This window comes from Lemur catta, chromosome 1 (assembly GCF_020740605.2).
Source record: "Lemur catta isolate mLemCat1 chromosome 1, mLemCat1.pri, whole genome shotgun sequence".
NCBI classification, from domain to species: domain Eukaryota; kingdom Metazoa; phylum Chordata; class Mammalia; order Primates; family Lemuridae; genus Lemur; species Lemur catta.
Window position 1 is genome coordinate 5,326,049 of NC_059128.1, and position 26,727 is coordinate 5,352,775.

Here is a 26,727-nt window from a genome sequence, read left to right on the forward strand (position 1 = left end):
AATGATCCTCTCTCGTCTACTCCCTTGATTGGCTAAAAGGTCTCTAGTTTTCTCTTACAATAATGAAAAGTGGTTATTCTCTTATTATTTTAATGTCTATTGGAGCAACATTTGGAGGGAACAAAAAAGGCCTGTAGAAGTAGAACGGAGGTTCCCGCACAATCACTCTCTTTGGCCATCCATACACTTATGCTCAGTTCTAAAATACACAGAAATACCACTTGAAAAATGAGAAGCTGTCAGAGGTCAGAAACAAACACACACACATATACTCTCTTCCATATGTTCCAAAGAGGCAGAACAATCTGATTACCCTCCCATTCTGCCTCCTTTATTTCCATTTCTTAGAAACTATCTCTGTTGGAACATCCCTTCCCACATTTGTACCTACGGACAGATTCCTGGAGAAGAGATGGAAGAAAGAGAAGAAATAAGAGTCACAAAAGATCTAATTTGGAGCATTAATAATTACGGCAGCTGGAAAGCTTACGAAAGCAAAGGACCCTGTTAACAAAACATTATCAGCGCACTTCCCAGAAAACAGCCTGGCCACGAGATTACTATTAACAATAATGAGGAAAATCAGAGCCAAAAATCAAATCTCAACTATGCAGACAGACCTGCAGAATTTGTCACCTTCACTGCTACAATTAGCATTTTTTAAAAAGAGCACTAGACTGCATGAGTTTGACAAAGGAAGAAAAACAAAAGATAGCAAGAGACTCATTCTGGACAAACAGTTGCTATTCTGTATTCATAACTCTACACCAGCAACAGCAGCTCAAATGAGGCGCAAGGTGGGGTCCTCAACAAATTTACACATGATCAAACCAATTATCCGCGCTGCACTTTTGCATGCAGTAAACACCCCTGACCTGCACCACCTCTGCTCCTCCCACGACCATGACCGGGAAAAGCCCCACCAAATGCTGAAAGGGACCCTGCTTTTTGTAAGAACCAGCCAGAGCATAAGCTGTCATTACACAGCAAAAACCCAGCGAGAACAAAAACCCAGCAGCAGACTGATGTAGAAAACCCAGAACATACCTGAATTCTTCAAATGCAAACATGACCTAGTGAGAGACAATTTCCTTAGATGGTGTGGAAGGCTTTTGGGTACGGAGGACAACCATTTAGTTAGTCAGACGGTGCAAAGTGCAGAAAAAAGAGGCGGGGTTTCCACACCCCCCAATTTTCTGAAGTAAAAGGCTTTCTGCAGACAGGGGCCTGCAGCCTCCAGCTCCGCCAGCTGCTGACAAGCGGCAGCTAACGGGAGGCAGCTAGAGAACCATGTGATCATTCCAGCAAGTCTGATTAATGCAGGGTATGCTCAGGCTCCAGGCTGGGAGCTGGATTAGTCTAGGGAAATAAGTCGAACCCAGGGCACGCCGGGGATCCTGGGTAAATCACGTAACACATCCCACCCCCATCAGAATTATGCAGGTTGGGGAGGGAGGCGGGAGGTTTAAAGGAATGAGAATGCAACCTGTTTCATTGTGATCTAATTACCTCATCTTTCTGTGGCTGTTGCTGCTATAATGATCAGGCATGACCAATGTTATAAGTGAACACACTTTATGGTGACACTTGGGCTACATTTCATAGGAAGCCGAAGTACTGAAGAATTCTTCAGAATTATGTATTTTACCAATCTACTACCAAACATAATTTTGGCACAAATGTATAAGCTGCTTCAGAATCACAGAAGTCACATTTTATGCCCACCACTTTACCATAACTAACGTGGTCTTGGGTGTCAACCAGGATTAGTGATCTTGCTTACCTGCTTATTCATTTATTGAGTGTATAATATGTACCAGGCTCTCATCAATTCCTCGAAGCACAAAAATTGCTATAATAATTTCAGAACAGAGTTAGGAAAAAGGAAACAAGATGTCAGCCCCCAAAAGAGAAATGTTTACCAGTTTGTAAAGCCCAGGCTGGCAAGATTTGGCAAATGAGCTGAGGTCGTGTATTCTGAAACTTGCATGAAGGAGAGTCTTCAGCATTTGGGTTGCAATCTTTGTAAGATAAGGGAGACAGATCTCAATTAAAAACTTGTGAGTCACTCCTGACTTTTTTCTCTACTTCACACTGCACTATAATCAGTCACTGAGTGTGATGCTGCCTCCAAAAGGTTGCCTAAGCTGCCCTCTCCCCCTCACCCACACCCATGGCCTTAGCCGTGCCTTCAGCCTTCCTCAGTTTCTTGCATCAGTAGCTGGTTTTCCTTCTTCCATTCCTTCTCTAAAAATCTGCCGGAGCAACTCTTCTAAATCTAATTTTGCTGCCCTCCGGTTCTAACCCTGCACTAGTTCCTCAGTGCCCACCAGATTAAGTAAAAACGTCTCAGCTTGCCATACAAACTTCTATTTCTCCAATTCTTTCTTCCATTAGGACTCTTCACAAACCCAAAAATTTAGCCATTGACAGTTCCCAAAATATGCCAAGACCGCCCTTCGTGGGTCCATGGGCCAGCTGGACCAGATTATCCCTAAACATGACCTGCTGCCCATGCTGTTCCCTCAGCAGCCCCCTCCAGGGCCAGCAGTACCCCAGGTCAGTTAGTCACTCTCTCTCCTCTGCTGCCAACCGCGCGGCACTGCAGCATTCTGTTTGCCTCCCCCACAAATCTAGGAGTTCCTTGAGGACAGCGATGCGGGAGATTAATTTCTGTATTCCCAACGCCTGGTACAGCTCTTGACAAAAACAAATTATTCAAAAAAGGTTTGCTGAATGAGCCTCCTTTTGCCTCAGCTTTCTATCAGAGAGCAGAGTGATCTAGGACATGTGCCCGCGTGAAGGAGCTCTGGGAAGAATGTGCTGCTCTTCATATGCTCATCCCTGTCTGGAACAGAAGCAAGAGAGCCCAGGGCTTGACTCAGACAAATGCAGTGATAAAGGCCAAATGAGGCCAACTGATTAGTGGGGGGTGGGGGACAGGGATAGAGGGAATACTGTGGTCCCTCAAACCATACAGCAATCAACTAAGCTGATCTGGAAGGCCTTCCACAACATTCCTGACAAGGCTCTGCGTGAGACCCTCCAGTGATGGCAGCCTCTCAGCAGAAGCATGATATAACAGAAAACACAGGATATTCAGAGTCATTAAATAACTCGAAGTCCCCAATCTGCCACTTACTAACTCTGTGATCACTGACAACCTACTTAAATCCTTTGAGCCTTGGATTTCCCATATGTAAAGCTTGAATAATATTGATACTGCCCATGCCTCTCTCACAGGATTGTTGTAAGAAACCATAAGGCAGGATGAATTTTTACCAAACATACTAAGTTACGTAAATATTCATCATCTTTATTATCTTACAAGATGGTCTCTAACTGGACAGCTCTGATTCTTGGATGGTTCTTTTCCATGGGGAGGGCACCCCTCGTCAGAAGTGTCCTGTCTGCTCACTGGTTGCTCATTTAATCTGGGGGGAGGAAGCAAAGTATTTCTGTTCTGTAATTCTCAGATTAAGGGATATCTACATCTATATTCATGTATATAAAATCACTGTCCTAAGTTAGAAAAAACGCAGTAGAGATCACCCAAGTCTAAGGAGGAACAATTCTCCTGACCAAATACAATTACATGCTGTTTGCTTTGTTAAACTTGCCGGGTATAGTCGCAGATGGGACGGGGAGAGAGTAGCTAGGAATCAACCACGCACAGGCTTCTCGAGGGAAGGAGATACCAGTGCATCCTCTTTTCAGTCCTTCACAGCCTCAGTGACAGGGCTACTAAACAGCAGACACTCCAAAATTACTTTTGACTGATGGATTTGCTGGTTGGCCTAAAGGTCAAAGCTATGTCTTGGCACCTTCTGCGAGGTACAGAAGGAGCAGGAGGGGTCTTAACTCCTAGACATCTGACATGATGGGAACTGGGCTGATCCACTTTAGCCTGGCAAAGCCCACAACGAAGGTCCAGGTCCAGTGTGGCAAAGGCCCAGGGAGATGGAGGACCTCTAGACCCTATGCCTGTTTCCTACCAGTGACTCAAGACTCTCCTCTTGGAGGGCTGGTTATAACTTTCAGGGCAATTCATGAGGTCCTGGTAGAGAGTAGAGTTGATAGAAATGGTGAAAAATCAAACCTCACCTTCAAGTTTACTTTAGACATAATTTTATGAGATTCTTCAATTTACTATAATAATAAGGAAACAGAGGCCAAAGTGGTTAAGTACCTTGTCCAAGGTCATAGAGCCATAAATGGCAGAGCAATGACTTGGACCCTGGTCGGTCTAACTCCAACATGCCCTACTGGTGCCCTAACACTAATGATCCAACTAGCTGAGGCTGCCTCCAGAAGAGGACTTACTCAATAGACTATCAGGCAGCCTGTGGCCCTGAGGTGGGGCTGGGACACTGTGACCCTTTTGGACTGTTTTATTCGGCTGGCTAGGCCAATCCTCAAATTTCATGGCCAGGCAAGAGACTTGTAAGGGCTGAAAAAGTGCCTCAACTGCCCTCGGAAATAAAGGGTGGAAACCTGAGTTGGCATGGCATTGGGAACCCAGTGGGAACAAGGGTCTGCTTCACAGGCTTGGCCACTTGATTACTGATAACACCAAAGTGTCAGGAATGGGAACATAAGCGAGGATCCACAACTCCTGACAGCTCCACTCCTGTCCAGAATAGGGCCCCAAAAGGCACTTATATGACCATACAATGTTTAAAAATGAACAGAGCATTCCAGGTCATCTACTCAAGGCTCAGATGATGCATGTTCCTACGCTGGAACTTAATTTTCCTTTGTACCATAAAGGAATAGACACATATTAATTTTTCAGCCTTTTGTTTTTTAAAATAATGCTTCCATGGAGCACTAACATATAAAACTGACACAAGTAGAATTGTTCTGGCTGAAGAAAGGGTGGAGGGGCCCTTGAGTCCCTGCTGCGAGGCTTTTTCTCGCTCCACCAGGGACAGGCCCAGACTCAGCCAAAAACACCTGGCCTAACCGACTCCAGCAGTCTCTGTCAGCGCTGTTCTGTGGAGCTCTCCCAACTGCAAATCATCACACTCGCCCTGGTTAGCCTGGGTTCATTTCCTCTTGTTGGTCTCATTCCTAAGAATAAAAGCCCCCTGACTGGTCCCTGCTGTCATGGCAGAACCCTCATCTGCAGTTACTGGACACGCAAGCTGTCCGTGGAGACACAAGAAACACAAGCATTAACAGGAAATGTTCGCAGGTCCCTGACAATTTGGGAAAGCTAAACGAGAATATTCAAGTGGAGAGTTTAAGGCTCTGATGTCCTGTGGGTTTGAGGCCTTGCAACCGTTTCCTCTCCCACGTGCTTAGGTTGTAGGCATGCAGCCATGATGTATGTGCAGCAAAATAAGGACTGAGCATATGAACAGAGTCTAAACGTGCCAATCAAGTAAAACAAGAATTCTGACATTTACGAACATGTACATTCACTACTGCACTGTGCAGAGATAAAACAGGAGACTTAAATGTAAATCACTTACGATCTTGACTAAAAATACTATTCTTTTCTCATGGCCCAACCAAGGATTTTTCTCATGAGCAAGGGACTAAGTGGTAATAAGAGGAACTTGATAGTGTCCTCAGAGGCCCATTTCTTCCTGATCTCACTTCTACCACCCAAATTAAGACTCTCCTCAACACTACCTACGTGAGCTCCCTGCCTTTCCTACTCCCCTCCTGTACTCAGTTACCAAACTGAACGCTTCCCAGCTTAAAAATCGACAACTGTTTTTCACTGTCTGCAGAAAAAAGTCTCAGCCCCTCAGCTTGGCTTTCAGCTCCTCCCCAATCTGACCATCCTATGCTTCTGCCCACCTCTCACACTTACCAACCTGGATCCTCTGGGGTGGCCAAAGTGGTCCCTTCACTGACCCCGTCATCTAACTCATGCCACCTCTGCTTCTGGCTCCCCCCGGCCTGGGTCCAGAGTGCCCTCCTGCCTTCTCTCCACAAGTAGTTTTGGAAAGGTCTGGTTCTGAACCCAGGTCTACTTCCATCCACCTGAGAAGTGTTGGGCAAACTCTGACCAGTCTAAGCCTCAGTCTCCTCTTCCTAAAATGGGAAAAACAGCTCGTATTTTGTGGGGATGCTATGGAGCTGCAATGCCTGGCACACATTAACCACAGTCAGTGGTAGCTAATGTCATCACATATGCTTCAAAACTCTATTGAGTTCCACTCCTGACCAAAACCATCCTACATTGATCTCGAAAACTCAGAATTCCTATGATAATCAATATCCATTTAAAACAAATCTTACATATTGCCTTGTGCTGAGTAACTCTGTCCATTGCATGTCTTAGGCCCCTAACTCGATGGGAGTTGCTGGGGACAGGACTAGAGGGGCTGAAACGGGGGGAGGGGAGCTAAGGGGTTCTCCACAACCTCCACCAGACATTAGTCCTCATCCCAAGAAATGTGCACACGTCTAAGTAACAACAGCATGCTCACTATGCAAACACAGCTTCCAGAGAAATCTATTACAATTTTGGGCCAATATCCTCAAAGTTGACTATTTTGAATGTGGGGAGCCCACTAGCATTGACCCTGTTTTTAGTACTTTCTACACTTTCACAAGGCACAGCAATTCACAGGCATATATATTAATAGTAGGTCTTTGGTTAAACTTTTTTTGAATTAACTGAATGCTCTTTAATTCCAGTTGAATTAACTTTTCCAAATATTTAAAAAAAAAATAGATAAACCTTCTTGAATTGATAAAAAATATTGAGTTCTACACTCTGAACTAAATCTTTCTCCCAAATTACATAATTCCACTGAACTTCTACAGTAATATTTAACATTAAAATAAAAGTTTAATATAAAGCCATTCCTTACCTCCATTTTGAGAATTCTATTTAAACTAAAAGCTACTAAAAAGAAACATTCTACTATAACACAAACAAAATTACAATGTATCTTTTAGTTTACCACTACTCAAAAGTGGGAGTTTACTGGTAATTATTTCTGCATTGCAGTCTACATCAATCTTTCCCATCAAATAAGCACTCTCTAAATATCTGCACCTGATTTATTGAAAATCATTCCCTCAACAAATACTTGAAGGGCTACTATGTGAGCTGGATACTATTCTAAGAGGTACAGAGAGAGCAGTGGATAAGCTAAAGCCCACAGTTTTACAGTAGTTATACTCTGATGAAGGAAGTCAGACGATAAATGAATAAGACAAAGATTATAAAATAGGGCAATGTACCAGAGAGTAACTGGGGGCTAGTAAATTTAGAAGAGGTGATAGGAAAAGCTCCTCTAAGGTAGTGACATTTAAGCTGAGATGTGAATGACAAGAAGGGGCCAGTTGTGCAAATATCAGAGAAAGATCATTAGAGGCAAAGGAAATGGCTATGTAAAGGCTGAAGGTGGGAGGAAATGGGCGTGGCATTTGTCCATCTCATATGGTGTGGGTGGAAGAGAGAGGGTAAGGAAGAGAGTAGGAGATAAAGACAGAACAGTAAACAAGGCTTTACTAGCCAGGGAAGCCACTGGAGAGTTGTAGGCCGAGGAGTCACATGACCTGATTTTAATTTTTACAAGAAAAATGGAAGTGGGGACACCACTTCTAAGCTATTGCTGTAGCCCAGGTAAGAGATGATGGAGTTTGGATTCAGCTGGCAGCAGCAGACTGGAGAGAAATAGATGGATTTTAGGCATGGCTTGGAGACAGTCTTTCTCACAACTCAATTGTTTCATGTGGTTCTTAGATTACCAATGAAGCAGAGCAAAGACTGAAAACATTTCAAAAGAAAAACTAAGCACACCACTAAGACCATAAGCCAAAGGAAATGTAAGCTCCATGCAACGAAGGACCTCGTCTTACTATTCTATCCCCAGGCCTGGCACACAGAATTATGCATCTATTGAGTTAATTAATCAATGGTCCATGGACTTAGATTTCATAAAAAGATGAAATTAGATTAAGTCAGCAGTCCTTTTTCCAGTGAAAGCATCAAATAATGGGGCAGATTATCCTTTTGAATGAGAAAGTGCAGCTGCTCTAGAGTCACCCTGACGTACTGAAATTTGTCAAGAAGGTCCTTCCAGGAATAGAGGAAGAGTCAAGAAGATAAGTGTGTATAAAGCAAATATATATATTCAATTAGAAATATTAATATTTACTGGGCACCTGCTATGTGTTTAGCACTGTTCTATCCCTGAGAGGGGAGTGAGGTCAAAGAAGATTCAGACACACTTCAGACCCTTCTGACAATTAGAAACAGACCTCATAAACTCAAAAAACTGAAATGACAGTCAGCAATGGTAAATCAACATGCTAGGTGTCTAAAGCTGTGGCATAGGATTTTCTATTTAATTTGTTAATGTTAGGGGTTTTTTTTCTCACTTCAATTCACCATTCTTATCAATGTCCCTCTTGAACACTGGCTCCATCACGCAGTTGCTGAAGGAATTTGGAGTGTGTGTAGCTGGGCTGTGGTCCCAGCTCTATTCCTTACCAGCCGAGTCCCCTTTGGCAAGACACTTCACCTGTCAGCACCTCAGTTTATTCACCTATAAAATGTGGATAATAATTGCTGTCCTGCTCCCTCACACAGATATTCTGAGGATCAAATGTAATAATAGGTATGCCTGTGTTTTGTAAATTTTAAGTGCCACACAAGTCAATAGTAGTACTGTTATTAACAACAAAATAAATTATCCCTTTCTACTTTGTGCCATCTAAGTTCTTAATAAGGCAAGAATTTAAAGTCTTCATCCAGGCCATATAATTAGAAGGCCCTTAAATGCAACTTACTATCCAAGTGATTGAGAGAATTTACATACATACCTGTAACTACAGGAATACAGGCCTGAAAGGACCTCAAAGACAATTTAGTCAAACCCCTACTGCTGGCCAAAAGTCCAAACCATCTAAGATGCTCACATACTCACTATGTACTCATTTCTGTCAAAGCCTAATTTTCAAAAAGCTAAAAACATAACTCTCATACAAACAGATAGTATGCATGTGTCTAAGATTGATTTAACTCCTTAAGGAAGGAACCAACAAGAAGGCAAAGCAGGTTCAAGCATTAATACAAGAAACATACACATAGTCATTGTGAAAAAAAGCTGCAAAGTTAGATACAAAACTGGGTAATGTTCTACAGAGCAATGAAACCATAACCTATGGGGCTACCGTTTTCTATAGAGATCAGAATTAGATCTCTGCTGGACAAAAATCATTTGTAACTTATCAATATTCTACAAATTAACATCTAAATTTACAGAACCAGAACCGAATCAAAAGTAAGTCAAATAGTTTCTCCAGGAATGTCCTATGTCCCCTGCTAGACAAATACTCTTGAGTGATACTGAAATGGCACACGATAATCTTTCTACCTTTTCTCCGAGTTTTAGATAACTTTTCTAAAATATCTTTAAAATAGCTAAACATCGTTTATTACCCAATTCCAGTGAACTTATTAACAATGAATTCTTTACTGTCTGGCCCATTTTTGCCTCTTTCTCATTCACATCCTCTTTATTTGTGAAAATCCTTCAAATGATAGAAGTCAATTATAAATGATTGCTTAGTCTTCTTAGGTCAAATCATCTTGAAATTTGGTGTTGAGGAGGGAGTTATTTTCCTGAACTTCCAGCGCTCAGTGCTTCTCTGAATTCTCTCCAACCATCTCATTTGTAGATCTCAAGATGAAAAAAGAAACATCTGATTCATAGGCTACATAAACTCCCTAGAGGCTCTGGCTATTCTGAGATAGCTGCCATAATTAACCCTAATTTCCTGTTCTTCACAAACCCAGCCCTGTCATCCCTTTCTTTCCAATATAACAGTGCTTGGAAGGCACAAACCAAACTCACTACAGAGGCACAAATAAACCCAACCCACACTAACCAGCACAATAACAGAAGTCAAAGAAGAAATCTAATTAATCTGAGAATGTCTTGTTCATATCTGTATTTTCCACAGAGGCTAGGGGATTGGAATGAATGAAAAAACAAACAAATAAATAACTAGAATGGACTAAAAACCTGAAAGACTGAATGGACTCCAAAGGCTCTGGCATGTTAAGTGTCTTTCAAGAAACCAAGTAAGGAAGGGAATTTATGGGGACTAGTCCAGTGAGGGCCTTGAGAAATAGAGACCAAATGAACAAACACTGTGGGAATTTCAAGCATCTATTGGCAAGGCAAGATTGAAGGTATTTTATTTTGAAGGTAAGGAAGTCAAAGAGGGTATAACTAAGTACATCTGAAATCACACTGCATAGGTCTGTCCTCAGAGTAGTAGTGCCCTATGTTTTGAAAACCTAAGGTTTGCAGTCTAGGTACCAATCCTGACTATGCAACTCCTCCTTCATCTACATGTAGTAAAAAGAAAAACCTTCATTTAATACTGGAGAAGGAGTTAGAGGGAAGGCTGAGATAATGATAAAGAAATTGCACAAATATACGCCTTGGTGAATTGTAATTTGATACATGTGTTTTGTTTCCTCAAAAAGCCAGCTTTTCTTTCTCACATTCTGTTTCTGATAATCAGGCCTTCTCTATTTTCAATTTCCCACTAAAATGTACAAGGTAGTGTGTTTTTCCTCATCTAAAATAGCACTTGCTTCTTAGTCTCCAAAAGAGTTCTATTTGCATTTCATTTCATGAATCTTGCAATGTTGTTTATATTCCTTCTTACAAAAAGCCCCAACACCCAACCTATAACCACAGTGTTTAAATTAAGAGGTGTGAGGACAAATTGTTTAAGACCTTCCCATGGATTGCTAATACCACACTGGAATTTTTAGGTGGCTGACTACATTTGAAACTGCAGTTCTTTTAAAAAAGACAGATTCTCACTAACAGTAAAAATCAAGCACTTGATTATTTTCTAAGCCTCATTTTCAAACCATTCAACTTTCTTGGACCCCAAATCAAATACCGAATAAAAGAAAAAAAGAAAAAGAAGGGTAAAATTGCAAGTGTCTTCAGACACTTGGTCAGGTACTGAATGAACCAAACCTAGAGAACCACTGCGTTATACATAAGAACATGAAGGGTTCTGTAGATTTCATTAACGTGGTAAGTGACCTAAGAAAAGTGTCAGTCTGATCTCACTTTGACCAAAGAAAGAGAAAACACAGCACCTTGCCTGGGGTCACACAATCACAGTCAGAGATGAAATTAGAACAGAGTGTCCTGATTTCTAACTCAAGTGCTTTTCCTCCACTTCAGTGGTTCTCAAAAGTGGGGTCCTCCACTGGCTGTATCAGCATCACCTAGGAGTTTCTTAACGATGGAAATTCTCAGATCCCTTCCTGGACTTACTAAATAAGAGGCTCTGGGAGGATGGACCTCAGCACTGTTTCCACAAGCCCTCTAGGGGATTCTGATGCATGTTAAAGTCTAGAACCACTGACTGCACTACACAGTGATTCTCAACTGGGGGTGATTCTGCCTCCCAGGGGACATTTTACAATGTGTGGAAACATTTTTAGCTGTCACAACTTGGAGTGGGGTGTTGCTGCTTCTGGCATCTAGTGGGTAGAGGCCAGGATGTTGCTAATCATCCTACTATGGACAGGCAGCCCTCCACAACAAAGTCTGGCCCAAAATGTCAACAGTGCCAAGGTTGAGAAACTCTGCTCTATACTTACTACTGGGAGGGCAGAAAAGCTAGGAAAAGTTGTCAGTGCCGTTACTTCTCTCTTTAAAAGTGTCTATACCCTTTAGTTGAATGTTTAGTTATTTTTCATAAATGTATCCTATAAAGCTGTGCTTTCCCACTGGTGTGCCTCCAATAGGTAAGGCAAGGTGACGTGCTGATTCCCTGGCTACCTGTGAGGCCAGAGCCTCAGCCCCCAAGGCCAGTCATTCCCACTGCAAGCAGCTACATCTAGCTCCTGAGGGTGTCACACATGATGTGATTAAAGAGTAGAGAACAGCACTGATCTTAAAAAAAAAAAGTCAAAGTGACTTCCCACCCCATTTCTAGTAATGGTGGACTAGGTTTAGATCAACACTTCTCGTGAAAATAACCCAAAAAACCAGGTAAAACAGTTAAACAAGCAAACAAAAAACACTTCTAAAGGCTTCAAATTGCTGCCAAAACAATAAGGAATTACTAGGCTAAAACTAAAAAGAAAAACAGGGGTCTAAAAAGGAAAATGAGCACAGAAGCCCCTCTTTACTCTGGGGCATATGTTAATCCCAGAAAATATGAACTTTTATGCTGCTGGCCTCACAGGAGTACGGGGTACCCTGCTCAAGGTGATCTGCTATTCACAGTAAGCTCAAGGGGTTTACAGATACCTCTTCACAGAAGCATTCCATGGTACCTCAAATGGAGAAATGCCATCACCACCCCCACCCTATAAATATTTATTGACCATTTATGTCCCACGTACTGCTACTACTCTACATAATTTACACGAATCAACTGATTTAATCCTGGGGGAGTGGCAAAGAGTTAGGTTCTGTTATTTTTATCATTTTACAAATGGGGAACCTGAGGTTCAGAAAGGTGAAGTAATCTGCCCAAGATTACACAGTTCAAAAGTGGCAGAGCTGATCACACTCAAATTTAGGCTGCCTCACTCCAGAGTTTGTACTTTTTTAAGATTTTTCTTTAGAGACAGGGTCTCGCTTTGTTGCCTGGTGATGAGGGCAGGGTCATGATCATAGTTCACTGCCACCTCAAACGCCCGGGCTCAAGTGATCCTTCTGCCTCAGCCTCCCAAGAAGCTGGGACTCACAGGCACACAACACCACGCCTGGCTAATTTTTATATTTTTTGTAGAGAAGGGGTCTTGCTATGTTGCTCAGGCTGGTCTTGATCTCCTGGCCTCAAGCAATCCTCTTGCCTTGGCCTCCCAAAGTACTGGGATTACAGGCATGAGCCACCACACCTGGCCCCAGAGTCTGTACGAATTACTACAGAGTAAGTTAAAAACAAAAGGGCACAAAAATGTTTATTCTGACTTCAAACAGAAAAAACCTAAATACTCATCAACAAGAGTTTGGTCAAATAAAGCATGGTACACACAATACAGTACCAAACAGTCAGTAGAAATGTAGACCTTCATTAATTGTATAGACATTACTACTGTTGGATAAAAACATTATAGAGGATTATTATAAATTATGTCTTCTTGGCTGGGTGGCTCACAGCTGTAATCCTAGCACTTTGAGAGGCCGAGACAGGAAGATCATCTGAGGTCAGGAGTTTGAGACCAGCCTGAGCAAGAGTGAAACCCCCGTCTCTACAAAAAATAGAAAAATTAGCCAGACATGGTGGCTTGTGCCTATGATCCCAGCTACTAGGGAGGCTGAGGCTGGAGGATTGCTTGAACCCAGGAGTTTGAGGTTGTAGTGAGCTATGACGACACTACTACTCTCCTCTATCCTGGGCAACACAGTGAGACCCTGTCTCAAAAAAAAAAAAAAATGTCTTCTTGTATAATAAACACTTCCACAAATCAAACAAAAAAAGCAAGTTATAGAAAAGCATAGATAGTACATTCTTATTTATGCACTATCATACGTATTGTACATAACAGAGCATAATAGATAACAAGCATGGCATTTAGATTCAGAGACCTTATCAATACTTGACCTTGGGCAAATTACTTCACTATTCTAAATATAAGTTCCCTTCTGGAGCAAAGTGGGGCAAGAGTATATATCTCATAGGGGTTTTTGGTGAGAATTAAATGATATAATGCATATAAAGTTGTTCAGCCCAGAGCCAGTACATAGTAGCTTGTGAACATAGCTGTTCCATTATTATCATTATGTTTTTATGGATATAGATAGGTGTATAAAGAGGAGTTTGGTAGCATGTTGGCTAAAATACTAACAACTGCTAGTCTCTAAAGGATGTCAGGTTATTTTTCTTTATTTTTTGGACTTTCTGTATTGCTGAATTTGTTTGATGAACAGGTATGATCTTTATAAAACCGGTAACTTCTATAGACAAAGACATGTATATGTACGTGTGTATCTCCTCCCAGTATACACTTAAGAACATTTGTACAAAATGAATACTCTTCTATTCCAATAGCATTAAAGTAACGCGATAGACAATTTCTGAAATTAGAGATCCATGGGAAGTAGAAAGAATAAGCTGGGGAGAGTAAGATCTAGACCTGGAACACTGCTAGGCATAAAACGAATACGTTTTGAATGAATGAACAAATGAATTGAGAGGCAATACAGTATAGTAGTATCGAGTGCTAGAGCCGACCAAAGATGGATTTAACTATCAGCTCCGTCACTTCCTGGCTGTTAAAACTGAACAATTTACTTTTAACCCCTCTGATTTTCAGGTTCCTAATATAGGATGAATAATATCAATTCATAAAACTATTACATGGGTTAAATGAGATAGTCAATGTGAAAGCAGTTTGCATTTAGCTGCTACTTTCAATAAACTCGTTCCTCTTTCCCTCTACTGCTAGGTTTGTCAATGTCAAATGTGTGACGTTTAACAACTTGTTTCGCTGAGCCTCAGTTTTCCCATCTATAAGATGGGAATATTTACCTAGTCCTTGGATGCTGTGGTAATTACACAAAAGCTCTGTGTACACTATAAGGTACTATACAAGAGGGAAGACTTACTATGATTATTGTGGGGTTTGTGTTTTGGGTTTTTTGGGTCAGATTATTTAATAGCCTCTTGGCTCTAATAAACTAAAGTAGCCTTTAAAATCTGACAAACATGGGGATTTTATTAAATAGTAATAATTTACTGAACTTTGTGAGGTTCCCAGAATAGCCTGTTCCCTATATACCTGGAAATAAAGCCTACCTTGATTTGACTGGGATCATTTGACTCCCAAGAAACCCTGGTCTAGTTTAGCCCATTGTTCTGACTGTATAGCACAGAATGAACTAGTTGGCACAGGTACTAGGTGCTGTGACTCTGGTTTTGTTCTTCTAACGATAAAGATGGGAATCCTTGCTTCTTTCCGCAATTTAGGAGGAAGTGTTAACTTGTCTGAGGTGCTACCAGCTGAACTCCTTACATAACTGGCATGTCCACATTCCCACTGTGTAGCATCTTAATAATAACTGATATTTATAGCATTCTTTGAAAGTGTTTCTCATACATTGTTTCCCATGACCAAAGAATCATCTACTATAGTAGGCAAGGTAGGGATAAGAGGTTAAGTGACATGATCAAGGTCAGACCTTGCATTTCCGACCATGCTTGATAACAGAAAGGAATTGTAAATAGTACTTCCCTTTAGGAAAGGTGAGGTAGAAGAGGAAAAATAAAGCTGTACCTTAAGCTCTACCTAATCAAGAGTAGGGCCAGTGGCTGACATCACGGAATAGAGTTTGAAATGTACTTGCATCAGGATCACTTCTCCCTAATGCAAACAGCCAAGAAAAGGAGACATTTATGATTATTGCCTCACCTGACTTAGTTCTTCTCTAATTTTGGATGTACAGCACACTGAATAGGCCTGTCCTCCTGAGTTAGAAAGATCCATAGAACCACAGACTACCAAACTGGACAGGCCCTTCCACTTCACAAATAGATGGTAATAATGAGGCTCAGAGAAGGAAAATGATTCATGAATGTCACCAGTGAGCTCAGGCAGAGCAGGCCTAGAACCTAGCTCCCCAGAACTCAAGCCTAATGCTTTCTTCACCCCATTCCTCAAAACGCTTACTTCAAACCTATCTCCATTTGATAAAAGCTCTACTCCACTCCAACCTCCCCATACACTCCTTGTCCTAATCTTTTTCTCTCCCAGAAATCAAAATCATTAATCCTGGTCAATGGGCACTGAGCATATACCATATGCTCAACTGTAGTATAAAACACCTCAATCTCCTTACCTTGACTACGTAAAGGATGAGCCTCCGCACTGATGAATATGTACCGGATGGTAACTGCACTGCCCTTCAGACAAGAACAACTAAGCAAAAGAAACTGAATTGTGATAACTAAACTCCTACAATACCCTTCCCTTCTAGCTGCTTACCTTCTTTTAAAGTTGAAATTCTCAATGAGAAGCCAGGTATCTATGTTAACCATACAAAAAATGCCAAAGTTACACTTAGGCAAACAGTGATGCTTGCAAGTCATTAAAAAGAGGAATGTGATAATAAAGATGGGAGAATATCCAGGACAACCTGAAGGCCTAGAGCACATATTAACAGACTATCTGGAATTCCTGGGCTATGACATTTTCAGCAGTTCAGTGCAGTAACTCCTAAGCTTAGAGAGTCTCACAATTTCCAGCCAAAGGGACAAGTCACTTCATTTCTCCATGCCTCAGGTTCCTCCCCTATAAAAAGAAAGTAATAACAATACCTACCCTCCTGGGGATATTGCAAAGATTAAATGAGATACCATATGTTAAGTAGTTAGAACAATTTCTGGCATGTAAAAAATACTCAACAAATGAGTTATTATTATGATTTACATTAAAAGAGAAACAGAGTTTATCTTCTTGAAAGAGAACTAAACCTCCAACTAAAGGGGACAGACACTTTTTTAAAGAGAGAGAATAGCACTGACAACTTATCCTAGCTTTTCTGCCCTCCTAGTAGTAGGTACAGAGAAGAGTTTCCCAACTTTGGCACTATTGACATTTTGGGCCACACAATTCTTCTTACCAAGCTGCACTTTTGAACTGAGAGTTCACATTTTATGACATTTCACAAACTACAGAAAGGGATAAAATTATTCGCCAGAGAAAGATGACTTCAAAAGAGGAGCATTGGAGAGTTTATGGTCAGCAAGATGATGGAGTAGAAAGCCCCAGGCCCGCCTTACCCCATGGAGATGAATTAACAACAATAGATGGCTTCTATGAGAAATTCAGAAACCAGGTAAGGGGTTTCTGCATCCCAGGTGAGCCAAGAAGAACCTCATCAAAGCCAGCAGAAAAACTGATGGCCTTTACTCACCATAGCCCCTCCCCCAGCACAGCAAACAACCTTAGGAAAAAAATGTCCAAATTCCAGCTTCAACTTGGAGAGGAAAAGAGAAGAATAGAACACACATTCAATGTTCTTCCTTTTTGCAGGGAGGAGAAGCTGCCCAAGGGGCTGGTTTCAGTCACGACTGAATCTAAACTCTGACAGAAGGGGCACCAGGTCGGGAGCCACTGAGAACAAAGGAGATCACTGCTGCTGGCTCTAGCACCAGAGAGTGTGCAGTACCATAGACACGAGGGGAACTCCGGTACCAAGGCTTGCTACAGCACCACAGAGGTTGCAGTACCACAAACAGACACGGGGGCGGGGAGGTGGGGATTCTAAGTAGAAACAGGTAAACTTCAACTGGGGCAATACATGTGCAGAGAAGACCCATCCCAAGAAAAGGCTTGAGAGGTCTCCAGAATCTCTAGCCAGGCTGACTGGTGAAGGGCTCTCCCTGTGCAAAGCCAGATTGTAAAGACTGGGAGAGATGGATGTTTTTTCAAGTGCCCAAGACCCAACAAAAGATAACAAAGTGTACAAAGAAATGGGAAAACATGGCCCAATTAAAGGAACAAATTAAATCTCCAGAGACTGACATTAAAGAAACACATAGATACATGAATTATAAAGAATTCAAAATAAGTACTGTAAGGATGTTCAATGAACTAAAAGACAGCACAGAAAGACAACCAAACTAAATCAAGAAAACAATGTAAGAAGAAAATGAGAGTGTCAACAAAGAGAAACTATGAAGAACCAATTTGAAAATTCACTAAAAGGGTCCAAAAGCAGATTAAACAGGCAGAAGAAAAAAACCAGTGAACTCAAAGTCAGGACATTTGAAATCATTGAGTCAGAGGGGAATAATGAAAAAAGAATGAAGAAAAGTGAAGAGAGCCTTAAGGAACTTACAGGACACCATCAAGTGGAATAATGTTCAAGTATGGACATGCCTGAAGAAAAGAAAAAGGATAAGGGGAAGAGAGCCTATTTGAAGAAACAGAACTTCTCAAATTTGGGAAAAGAAATAGACACATGAATTCAAGAAGCTCAATAAACTCCAAATAGAATAAATCCAAAAAGACCTATGCTAAGACACATAGTAACCAAACTGTCAAAATTGTCAGAGTCAAAAAGAGAATCTTGAAAGCAGCAAGAGAAAAGTAACTCATCATGTACAAGGGAGTGCCCACAAGATTATCAAAGGATTTCTCAGGAGAAACCTTGCAGGCCAGAAGGGAGTACAATGATATGGTCAAAGTGCTAAAAAAAAAAAAAACAAAAACAACCCCCCTCACCCTCCCTCCACCACTGGCAACCAAGAATACTATATGCAACAAAACTGTCATACAAAAAGGAGGAGAAATTAAAACTCTCCCCGATAAACAAAAGCTGATGCTAAACCTGCCCTAAAAGAAATGCTAAAGGGAGTCCAAGTTGAAATGAAAAAATGCTAAACAGTAACATGAAACCATATGGATATATAAAATTCCCTGGTAAAGGTAAATATATAGACAAATATAAAACCCTATAGTATTGTAATGTAGGTGAGTAAATAAATATGGTACAGAATTTTAAAAACAAAAGCATAAAAAGTAACTATAAATCTATAAAGGGATATGTAGTAAAAAGGAGGTAATTTATATTATTAGTAACATAAAGGAAGGGGGATAGAGATGTAAAGGAGTAGAGTTTTTATATGCAAGTGAAGTTGCTATTACTCTGAAGTAGATTGTTATAACTTTATGATGTTTCATGTAATTGTAATGGTAACCACAAAGAAAATATCTATAGAATATACACAAAGAGAAATGAGAACAGAATCAAAACATACCACTACAAAAAATCAACAAAACATAAAAGAAGGCAGCATGAGAGGAAAGGAGAGATAAAAAGCTCCATGACGTAAAAGAAAACAATCAACAAAATGACAACATTAAGTCCTTCCCAATCAGTAATTACTTTAAATGTAAATGAATTAAACTCCCCAGTTAAAAGACATAGATAGGCTGAGTGGACAAAAACCAAGGATCTAATTATATGCTCTCTACAAGAGACCAACTTTAGCTCTAAAGAAACAAATAGGCTAAAAATAAAATGATAAAAAAAGATTTTCCATGCATACAGGAACCTTCTGTATCAGATAAAATAAAATAAGACTGTAAGTCAAAAACTGTCATAAGAGACAAAGGGCATTAGACAAAGATAAAAGGATCAATTCACTAGGAAGATATGACAATTATAAATATATATGCACCGAACATTAGAGTTTCTAAATATATGAAGCAAACACTGACAGAATTTATTGGAGAAATAGACAGCAATACAATTATAGTGGACATTTCAATATCCCACTTTTAGTTATAGATAGAACAACCAAAAAGATCAGTAAGGCAACAGAGGACTTGAACAATATTATAGAGCAACTAGATCTAACAGACATATATAGTAGTTCCCCTTATCCATGGTTTCCCCTTCTGCAGTCTCAGTTACCCATGGTCAACCATGGCCCCAAAATAGGTGACTACAGTACAAAAGATATTTTGAGAGAAAGAGATATCACAATCATATAACTTTTATTATAATACATTGCTGTAATTGTTCCATTTTATTATTAGTTATTGCTGTTACCCTCTTGCTGTGCCTAATTTATAAATTAATCTTTATCATAGGTATGTAGCATATATAGGGGTTCAGCACTATCCATGGTTTTAGGAATCCATTGGGGGTCTTGGGATGTATCCTCTGCAGAAAAAGGGGGACTACTGCATAGAGAACACTTTACCAAACAACAGCTTGAAGGACAGTTTTCCAAGTGGCCTTGGACTGCCCTTTTCTCATTTGTAGTTCCCAAGAATAACTGTAGAATGTGGAACAGAATGCCACGTCCTGAGATAAGGGGGGGAGCTGACCATAACAGCCCAGACTTTCAGTCCCCCTTAAAAAAGAATGTCTTTCAATGCCTTAGCCCAGTGACTCATGTGACTCCAGGGTTTAAAACTCAGGGTGGACTGCTTTCTGGGGTCCCTCAGCTGCAGTGAAAGTGACAGGCACATAGAGAAGACTCCATCTGATGCAGGAAGCTTATCTGAGCCTTGGGGGAACAGCTTGCAAAAAATCCTAGGCTTCTGTTGTCCCTTAATGCCTATCTGTAGGTAATAAACCTGCTTCGTATAACTAGGTATGTGGGGCGGTGTTCTGCCTCACTGCACTCAGATAAGCTGGTAATAGGTGCACAGTGAACCAGCTTGACACTGAAGATTACACCTGCTTCTCAAGCACACACAGAGCATTCTCCAAAACAGATTACATGTTAGGCTAGAAAACAAGTCTTAACTTTAAAAACACTGAAATCATACAAAGTATCGTCTCCAAAAACAGTGGAATGAAATTAGAAATCAACAGCAGAAGGAAAACAGGAAAATCCACAAATATGAAGAAATTAAACAAGTCACTCTTAACCAACCACTGGGTCAAAGAAGAAGTCATAAGAGAACTGAGAAAATATCTGGAGACAAATGAAAATGAATATACAACATACTAAAACATGTGAGATGCAATGAATGCAATCCTAAGAGGAAAGTTTATAGTGGTATGCTTACATTATAAAGATAGATCAAAAATCAACAACCTAACTCTACACTTCAAGGAACTATTAAAAGAACAGACATAACCAAAAGTTAGCAGAAGAATGGAAATAATAAAGATCAGAGCAGAGATAAATGAAATAGAGAATACAAAAACAATTTTAAACATCAATGAAACCAAGAGTTTTTTTAAAAAAAGATCGACAAAATTGACAAGTCCTTACTTAGATTAAAATTAGAAATGCAAGAGGGGAATGGGTGCAGTGATTCACACCTGTAATCCTAGCACTTTGGGAGGCCAACGCAGGGGGATGGCTTGAGCCCAGGAGTTTGAGACCAGCCTGGGCAACAGCAAGACCCTATCTCTACAAAAAAAATAAAAAAATTAGCCAGGCGTGGTGGCATATGCCTGTAGTCCCAGCCACCTAGGAGGCTGAGGAAGGAGAATCGCTGAAGCCAAGGAATTTGAGGCTGCAGTGAGCTATGATGATGCCACTGCACTCTAATCCAGGCAACAGAGCAAGACCCTGTGTCAAAAAAAAAAAAAAAAAAAGTAAATGAAAGAGGGGATATTACAAATGATGTCACAGAAATAAAAAAGATTATAAAAGACCACTATGAACTTTTATATACCAACAAATTGGATAACCTAGAAGAAATGGACAAATTCCTAAAAACATATGATCTACCAAGACTGAATTATGAAGAAAAAAAAATCTGAACAGACTTATAATTAATAAGGATATGGAAGCACTAGTCAAAAACCTCTCAATGAACAAAAGCCCAGGACAGATGTCTTCACTGGAGAATTCCACCAAACATTTAAAGAATTAAAGCAATCCTCAAACTCTTCCAAAGAACTGAAGATGAGGGAATGCTCTCGAACTCATTTTATAAGACTTGCATTACTCTAATACTATAACCAAAGATACAACAAGAAAACTACAGACCAATATCCCTGATGAATAGTGATGAAAAAGTCAACAAATGCTAGCAAACTGAATTCAATAGCATGTTTAAAGGATTATCCACCATGACCAAGTGGGATTTATACCTGGAATGCAAGGATGGTTCAACATACAGAAATCAGTCTATGGAATATACTACATTAACACAATGAAGGACAAAAAACACATGATCATCTCAATTGATGCAGGGGAAAAAAACGCATATGACAAATTCAACACCCTTTCATGATTCAAAAAGCACTCAACAAACTAGGAGTAGAGGAAACTATCTCAACATAATAAAAGCCATATATGAAAAGCCCACAGCTAACATTATACTTAATGGTAAAAGACTGAAAGCTTTTACTCTAAGATCAGGAACAAGGCAATGGCACCCACTCTCATAACTTCTGTTCAACATAGTATAAGACTTAGGCCAGGTACAGTGGCTCATGCTTATAATTCCAGCACTTTGGGAGGCTGAGGTGGGAGGATTGATTGAGGCCAGGAGTTCCAGACCACGCTGGGCAACATAGCAAGACCTTATCTCTACAAAAAAAAAATTAAAAGAAGAAGAAAAATTTGCTGAGAAAGGTGGCACGTGCCTGTAGTCCCAGCTACTTGGGAGGCTGAGACAAGAGGATCACCTAAGCCCAGGAGTTTGAGTTTGCAGTGAACCAAGACTGCACCATTGTACTCCAGCCTGGGCAACAGAACAAGACCCCCATCTCTTAAAACAAAAACAAAAACAAAAACAAAAAAGCCCCATAGTTTCAGGAGTCCTAGCCAGAGTAGTTAGACAAGAAAAAGAAATAAAAGGCATCCATATTAGAAAGGAACAAGTAAAACTGTATCTGTTCACAGCTGACAGGATCTTATATGTAGAAAACCCTGAAGATTCAAAACATGTGCGTGCGCGTGCACACACACACACACACACACACACACACACACGCTGAAACTAACAAACTACTTTAGCAATGTCGCAAGATACAAAAATCAACACACTAAAATCAGTTGCATTTCTATCGGTTGCATTTCTATATACTAACAATGACCAATCTGAAAAGAAAATTAAGAAAACAATCCCATTACTACAGCACCAAAAAGGATAAAACACTTAGGAATAAAACTTAACCAAAGAGGGGAGATACTTGCATGCTGAAAAGTACAAAACACTGCTAAAAAAAAACCAAAGATGTGGCTTACCCAAAGGTAGAGAGTTATCTCAATTGATTGTTGAAATCAATTACAGATCAAATTCCTTTTTCTACTCTTCCCCCCCATTCTCTCTAGTGCCTGTCTTTAAGAAAAACAGAAAGAAAGAAAGATCTCAAAGATACAAATAAATAAATAAAAAGACACCCTGTGCTTGTGGATTGAAAAACTTACTATTGTCAAAATGTCTGTACTACCCAAAGTGATCTACAGATTTAATGCAATCCCTATCAAAATTCCAATGGCATTTTTTGCAGAAATAGAAAAAAACCATCCCAAATGGGGTGGAAATTCATATGGAATCTTAAGTGACCCCACACAGTCAAAACAATCTTGACAAAGAACAAAGTTGGAGGCCTCACACTTCCTGATATCAAAACATTCTATGAAGCAACAGTAAAATGGTGAGGTACTGGCATAAAGACAAACATATCACTCAATGAAACATAATGGAAAGCCCAGCAATAAACGCTTGCATATATACTCAAATAATCTTCAACGAGGACACCAAGAGTACACAACAAAGAAAAGACAACCTTTTCAACAAATGGTGCTGGGAAAACTGGATATCCACATGCAAAAGAATGAAGCTGAATCCTTACTTTCCACCATGCACAAAAAGTAACTCAAAATGGATTAAAGACCTAAACATAACACGTATAACTATAATACTCCTAGAAGAAAACACAGGGGGAAAGTTTCAGGACAATGGACTTGACAATGATTTCTTGGATATGACATCAAGGCAACAACAGACAAATGAGACTACATCAAATTTAAAAATGTCTGCACACAAATGAAACAATCAACAAAATAAAAAGACAACCTACAAAATGTGAGAAAATATTTGCAAATCACACATATGATAAGTGGTTAATATCCAAAATATATAAGAAACTCCTAAAGTTTGACAAAAACAAATAACCCAATTAATATAATAAATGTGCAAAGGACTTGAATAGACAATTCTGCAAAGAATATATACAAATGTCCAAAAAGCATATGAAAAGATGTTCAGTATCACTAGTCATAAGAGAAACGTAAATCAAAACTACAGTGAGACGGCCGGGCGCAGTGGCTCAATCCTGTAATCTTAGCACTTGGGAAGCCAAGGCGGGCGGATTGTTTGAGCTCAGGAGTTCGAGGCCAGCCTGAGCAAGAGTGAGAACCTGTCTCTACTAAAAATGGAAAGAAACTATATGGATAGCTAAAAATATATATATAGAAAAAATTAGCTGGGCATGGTGGTGCATGCCTGTAGTCCCAGCTACTCGGGAGGCTGAGGCAGGAGGATCGCTTGAGCCCAGAGTTTGAGGTTGCTGTGAGCTAGGCTGACCCCACAGCAGCCCGGGCAAAAGAGTGAGACTCTGTCTCAAAAAAGAAAAAAAAAAAAACTACAGTGAGATACCACATCACACGCATTAGGATGGCACTATCAAAAGAACAGGAAATAACAAATATTGGCAAACATGCAGGAAAATTTGAATGAATCACTGTGTACTGTTGGTGGGAATATAAAATGGTATAGCCACTATGGAAAACAGTATAGAGGTTCCTCAAAAAATTAAAAATAGAATTACCATACAATGCAGCAATCACAGATACACACACACACACACACACACACACTCTCTCTCTCTCTCTCTCTCTCACACACAATTGACCCTTGCACAATACGGGGGCTAGGAGTGCTGACCCCCCTCATGCAGTTGAAAATCTGCGTATACTCTGATTCCCCCAAATCTTAACTACATATAGCCTACCGTTGACCAGAAGCCTTACTGACATTATAGAATTAGTTAACACATATTTGGTAAATTGCATATATTATATACTGTATTCTTACCATAAAGCAAGCCAGAGAGAAGAAAATGTTATCAAGAGAATCACAAGTAAGAGAAAATGTATTTATTATTCATTAAGTGGAAGTGGATCATCATAAAGGTCTTCATCCTTGTCATCTTCACACTGAGTAGGCAAAGGAGGAGGTGGAAGAGGAAAAGTTGGTCTTGCTGTCTTAGAGATGGCAATTTGTCTGCAAGATTTCCAAATTGTCACATACCTCTAAAAAGTTTTCCAATATATTTATTGAAAAAAAAATCTACATATAAGTGGACCCACAGAGTTAAAGCCTGTGTTGTTCAAGGGTCAACTGTGTGTGTGCGCACGTGCGTGTGCAGTGTGTGGTGTGTGGTGTGTGTGGGGGTGTGTGTGTGTGTATGCCGCTTCTGGATATATATTCAAAGAATGCAAAGAAGGATCTTAAAGAGATATTTGCACACTGATGTTCATTGCAGCATTATTCACGATAGCCAAGAGCGGAAGCAACCCAAATGTCCACTGACAGATGAATGAAGAAAATGTGGTATATACATATAATATTATGCAGCCTCAAAAAAGAAGGATATGGCCAGGCACGGTGGCTCATGCCTGTAATCCCAGCACTCTGGGAGGCCAAGGCAGGAGGATTGCTTGGGGTCAGGAGTTCAGACCAGCCTAAGTAAGAGCAAGAACCCATCTCTACAAAAAATAGAAAAATTAGCCAGGCATGGTGGCAAGTGCCTGTAGTCCCAGCTACTTGGGAGGCTGAGGCAGGATGATCGCTGGAGCCCAGGAGTTTGAGGTGGTTGCGGGTTATGATCAATGCCATTGCACTCCAGCCCAGTGACAGAGTGAGACTCTGTCTCAAAAAAAACAAAACAAAACAAAAAAATAAATAAATAAAAATGACACGTCCACCTAGATGTGACAAGAGGGAAATGAAAAACTCCATCAAGCCCCCAGGTTTCTATTTTGGATCACAAAGGGTATCTCTCTGGGAATGGGAATTCTGGAAGAAGACAGGTCTAGGAAGGAAAGCAGTAAGTTCAGTTTTTTAAAAAACAAAACAGATTTCTTAAGAAACAGATTATTCCATAAAATTCAACCATTTAAAGTGTACAATGGTTTTTAGGATATTCACAGAGTTGTGCGACCATTAGCACAATCCAATATTGGAATACTTTTGCCATCCCCAAGAGAAATCCCATACTCATTAGCAGCTACTCCTCATTTTCACACTGACCCTCATTGCCACCGAGCAACCGCTAATCTACTCTGTGTCTATGGATTTCCCTATTCTGTGCATTTCATGTAAATAGAATTATACAATAGGTAGACTTCGTTATCAGTACTTTATTTCTTTTTATTCCACTGTATAGATATACTACATTTTGTTTATCCATCAGTTCATGGACATTTGGGTTGTTTCTACTTTTTGGCTAATACGAACTGTGAACATTTGTGTATAAATACTCTGTGGACATATGTTTTCTGTTGTCTTGGTTATATGCCTAGGAGTGGAACTGCTAGGTCATATGATAACGCTATGTCTAATATCCTGAAGAACAGCCAAACTGTTTTCCAAAGGAGCTGCACCATTTTACACCCTCCCAGCAATGTACAAGGGTTCTAATTTGTGAGGTTCATCCACATAGCCACAGACCCACTGCGTAAGGGTTACCCACATCTTTGCCAACTTTTTTTTTTTTTTTTTGAGACAGAGTGTCACTTTGTTGCCCTGGCTAGAGTGAGTGCCATGGCATCAGCCTAGCTCACAGCAACCTCAGACTCCTGGGCTTAAGCAATCCTACTGCCTCAGCCTCCTGAGTAGCTGGGACTACAGGCATGCGCCACCATGCCCGGCTAATTTCTTTTCTATATATGTTTTAGTTGGCCAGATAATTTCTTTCTATTTTTAGTAGAGACGGGGTCTCGCTCTTGCTCAGGTTGGTCTCGAACCCCTGACCTCGAGCGATCCACCTGCCTCGACCTCCCAGAGTGCTAGGATTACAGGCGTGAGCCACCACACCCAGCCTTGCCAACATTTGTTATTATGTCTTTTTTATTCTAGACATCCTAGTGGGTGTAAAATGGCATCTCACTGTGGTTTTGTTTTGCATTTCCCCTTGTCTAATGATGCTGAGCACTTTTTCAAGTGCTTATTGGCCATTTGTATATCTTCTTTGGAAAACTATTTATTCAAATCATTTGCCCATTTTAAAATTGGGTTATCTTTTTATTATTCAGGTATGTCTT

The 26,727-nt window shown here is 40.3% G+C and overlaps 1 protein-coding gene across 2 annotated transcripts in view; it reads right to left on the reverse strand.

Moving 5' to 3' along the window:
* EVL (Enah/Vasp-like) overlaps nt 1–26,727 on the reverse strand; it is a 175,692-nt gene that overhangs the window by 131,391 nt on the left and 17,574 nt on the right. The window contains exon 1 of one of the 2 annotated variants that reach the window (XM_045560778.1): nt 1,048–1,351. The exons of the other annotated variant lie outside the window; for it this stretch is intronic. Within the exon in view, the coding sequence (XP_045416734.1) occupies nt 1,048–1,070 (23 nt within the window). The 5' untranslated portion in view covers nt 1,071–1,351. Of the gene's footprint in view, nt 1–1,047; nt 1,352–26,727 lie in introns of those variants that run through there. 2 annotated transcript variants of the gene reach the window in all.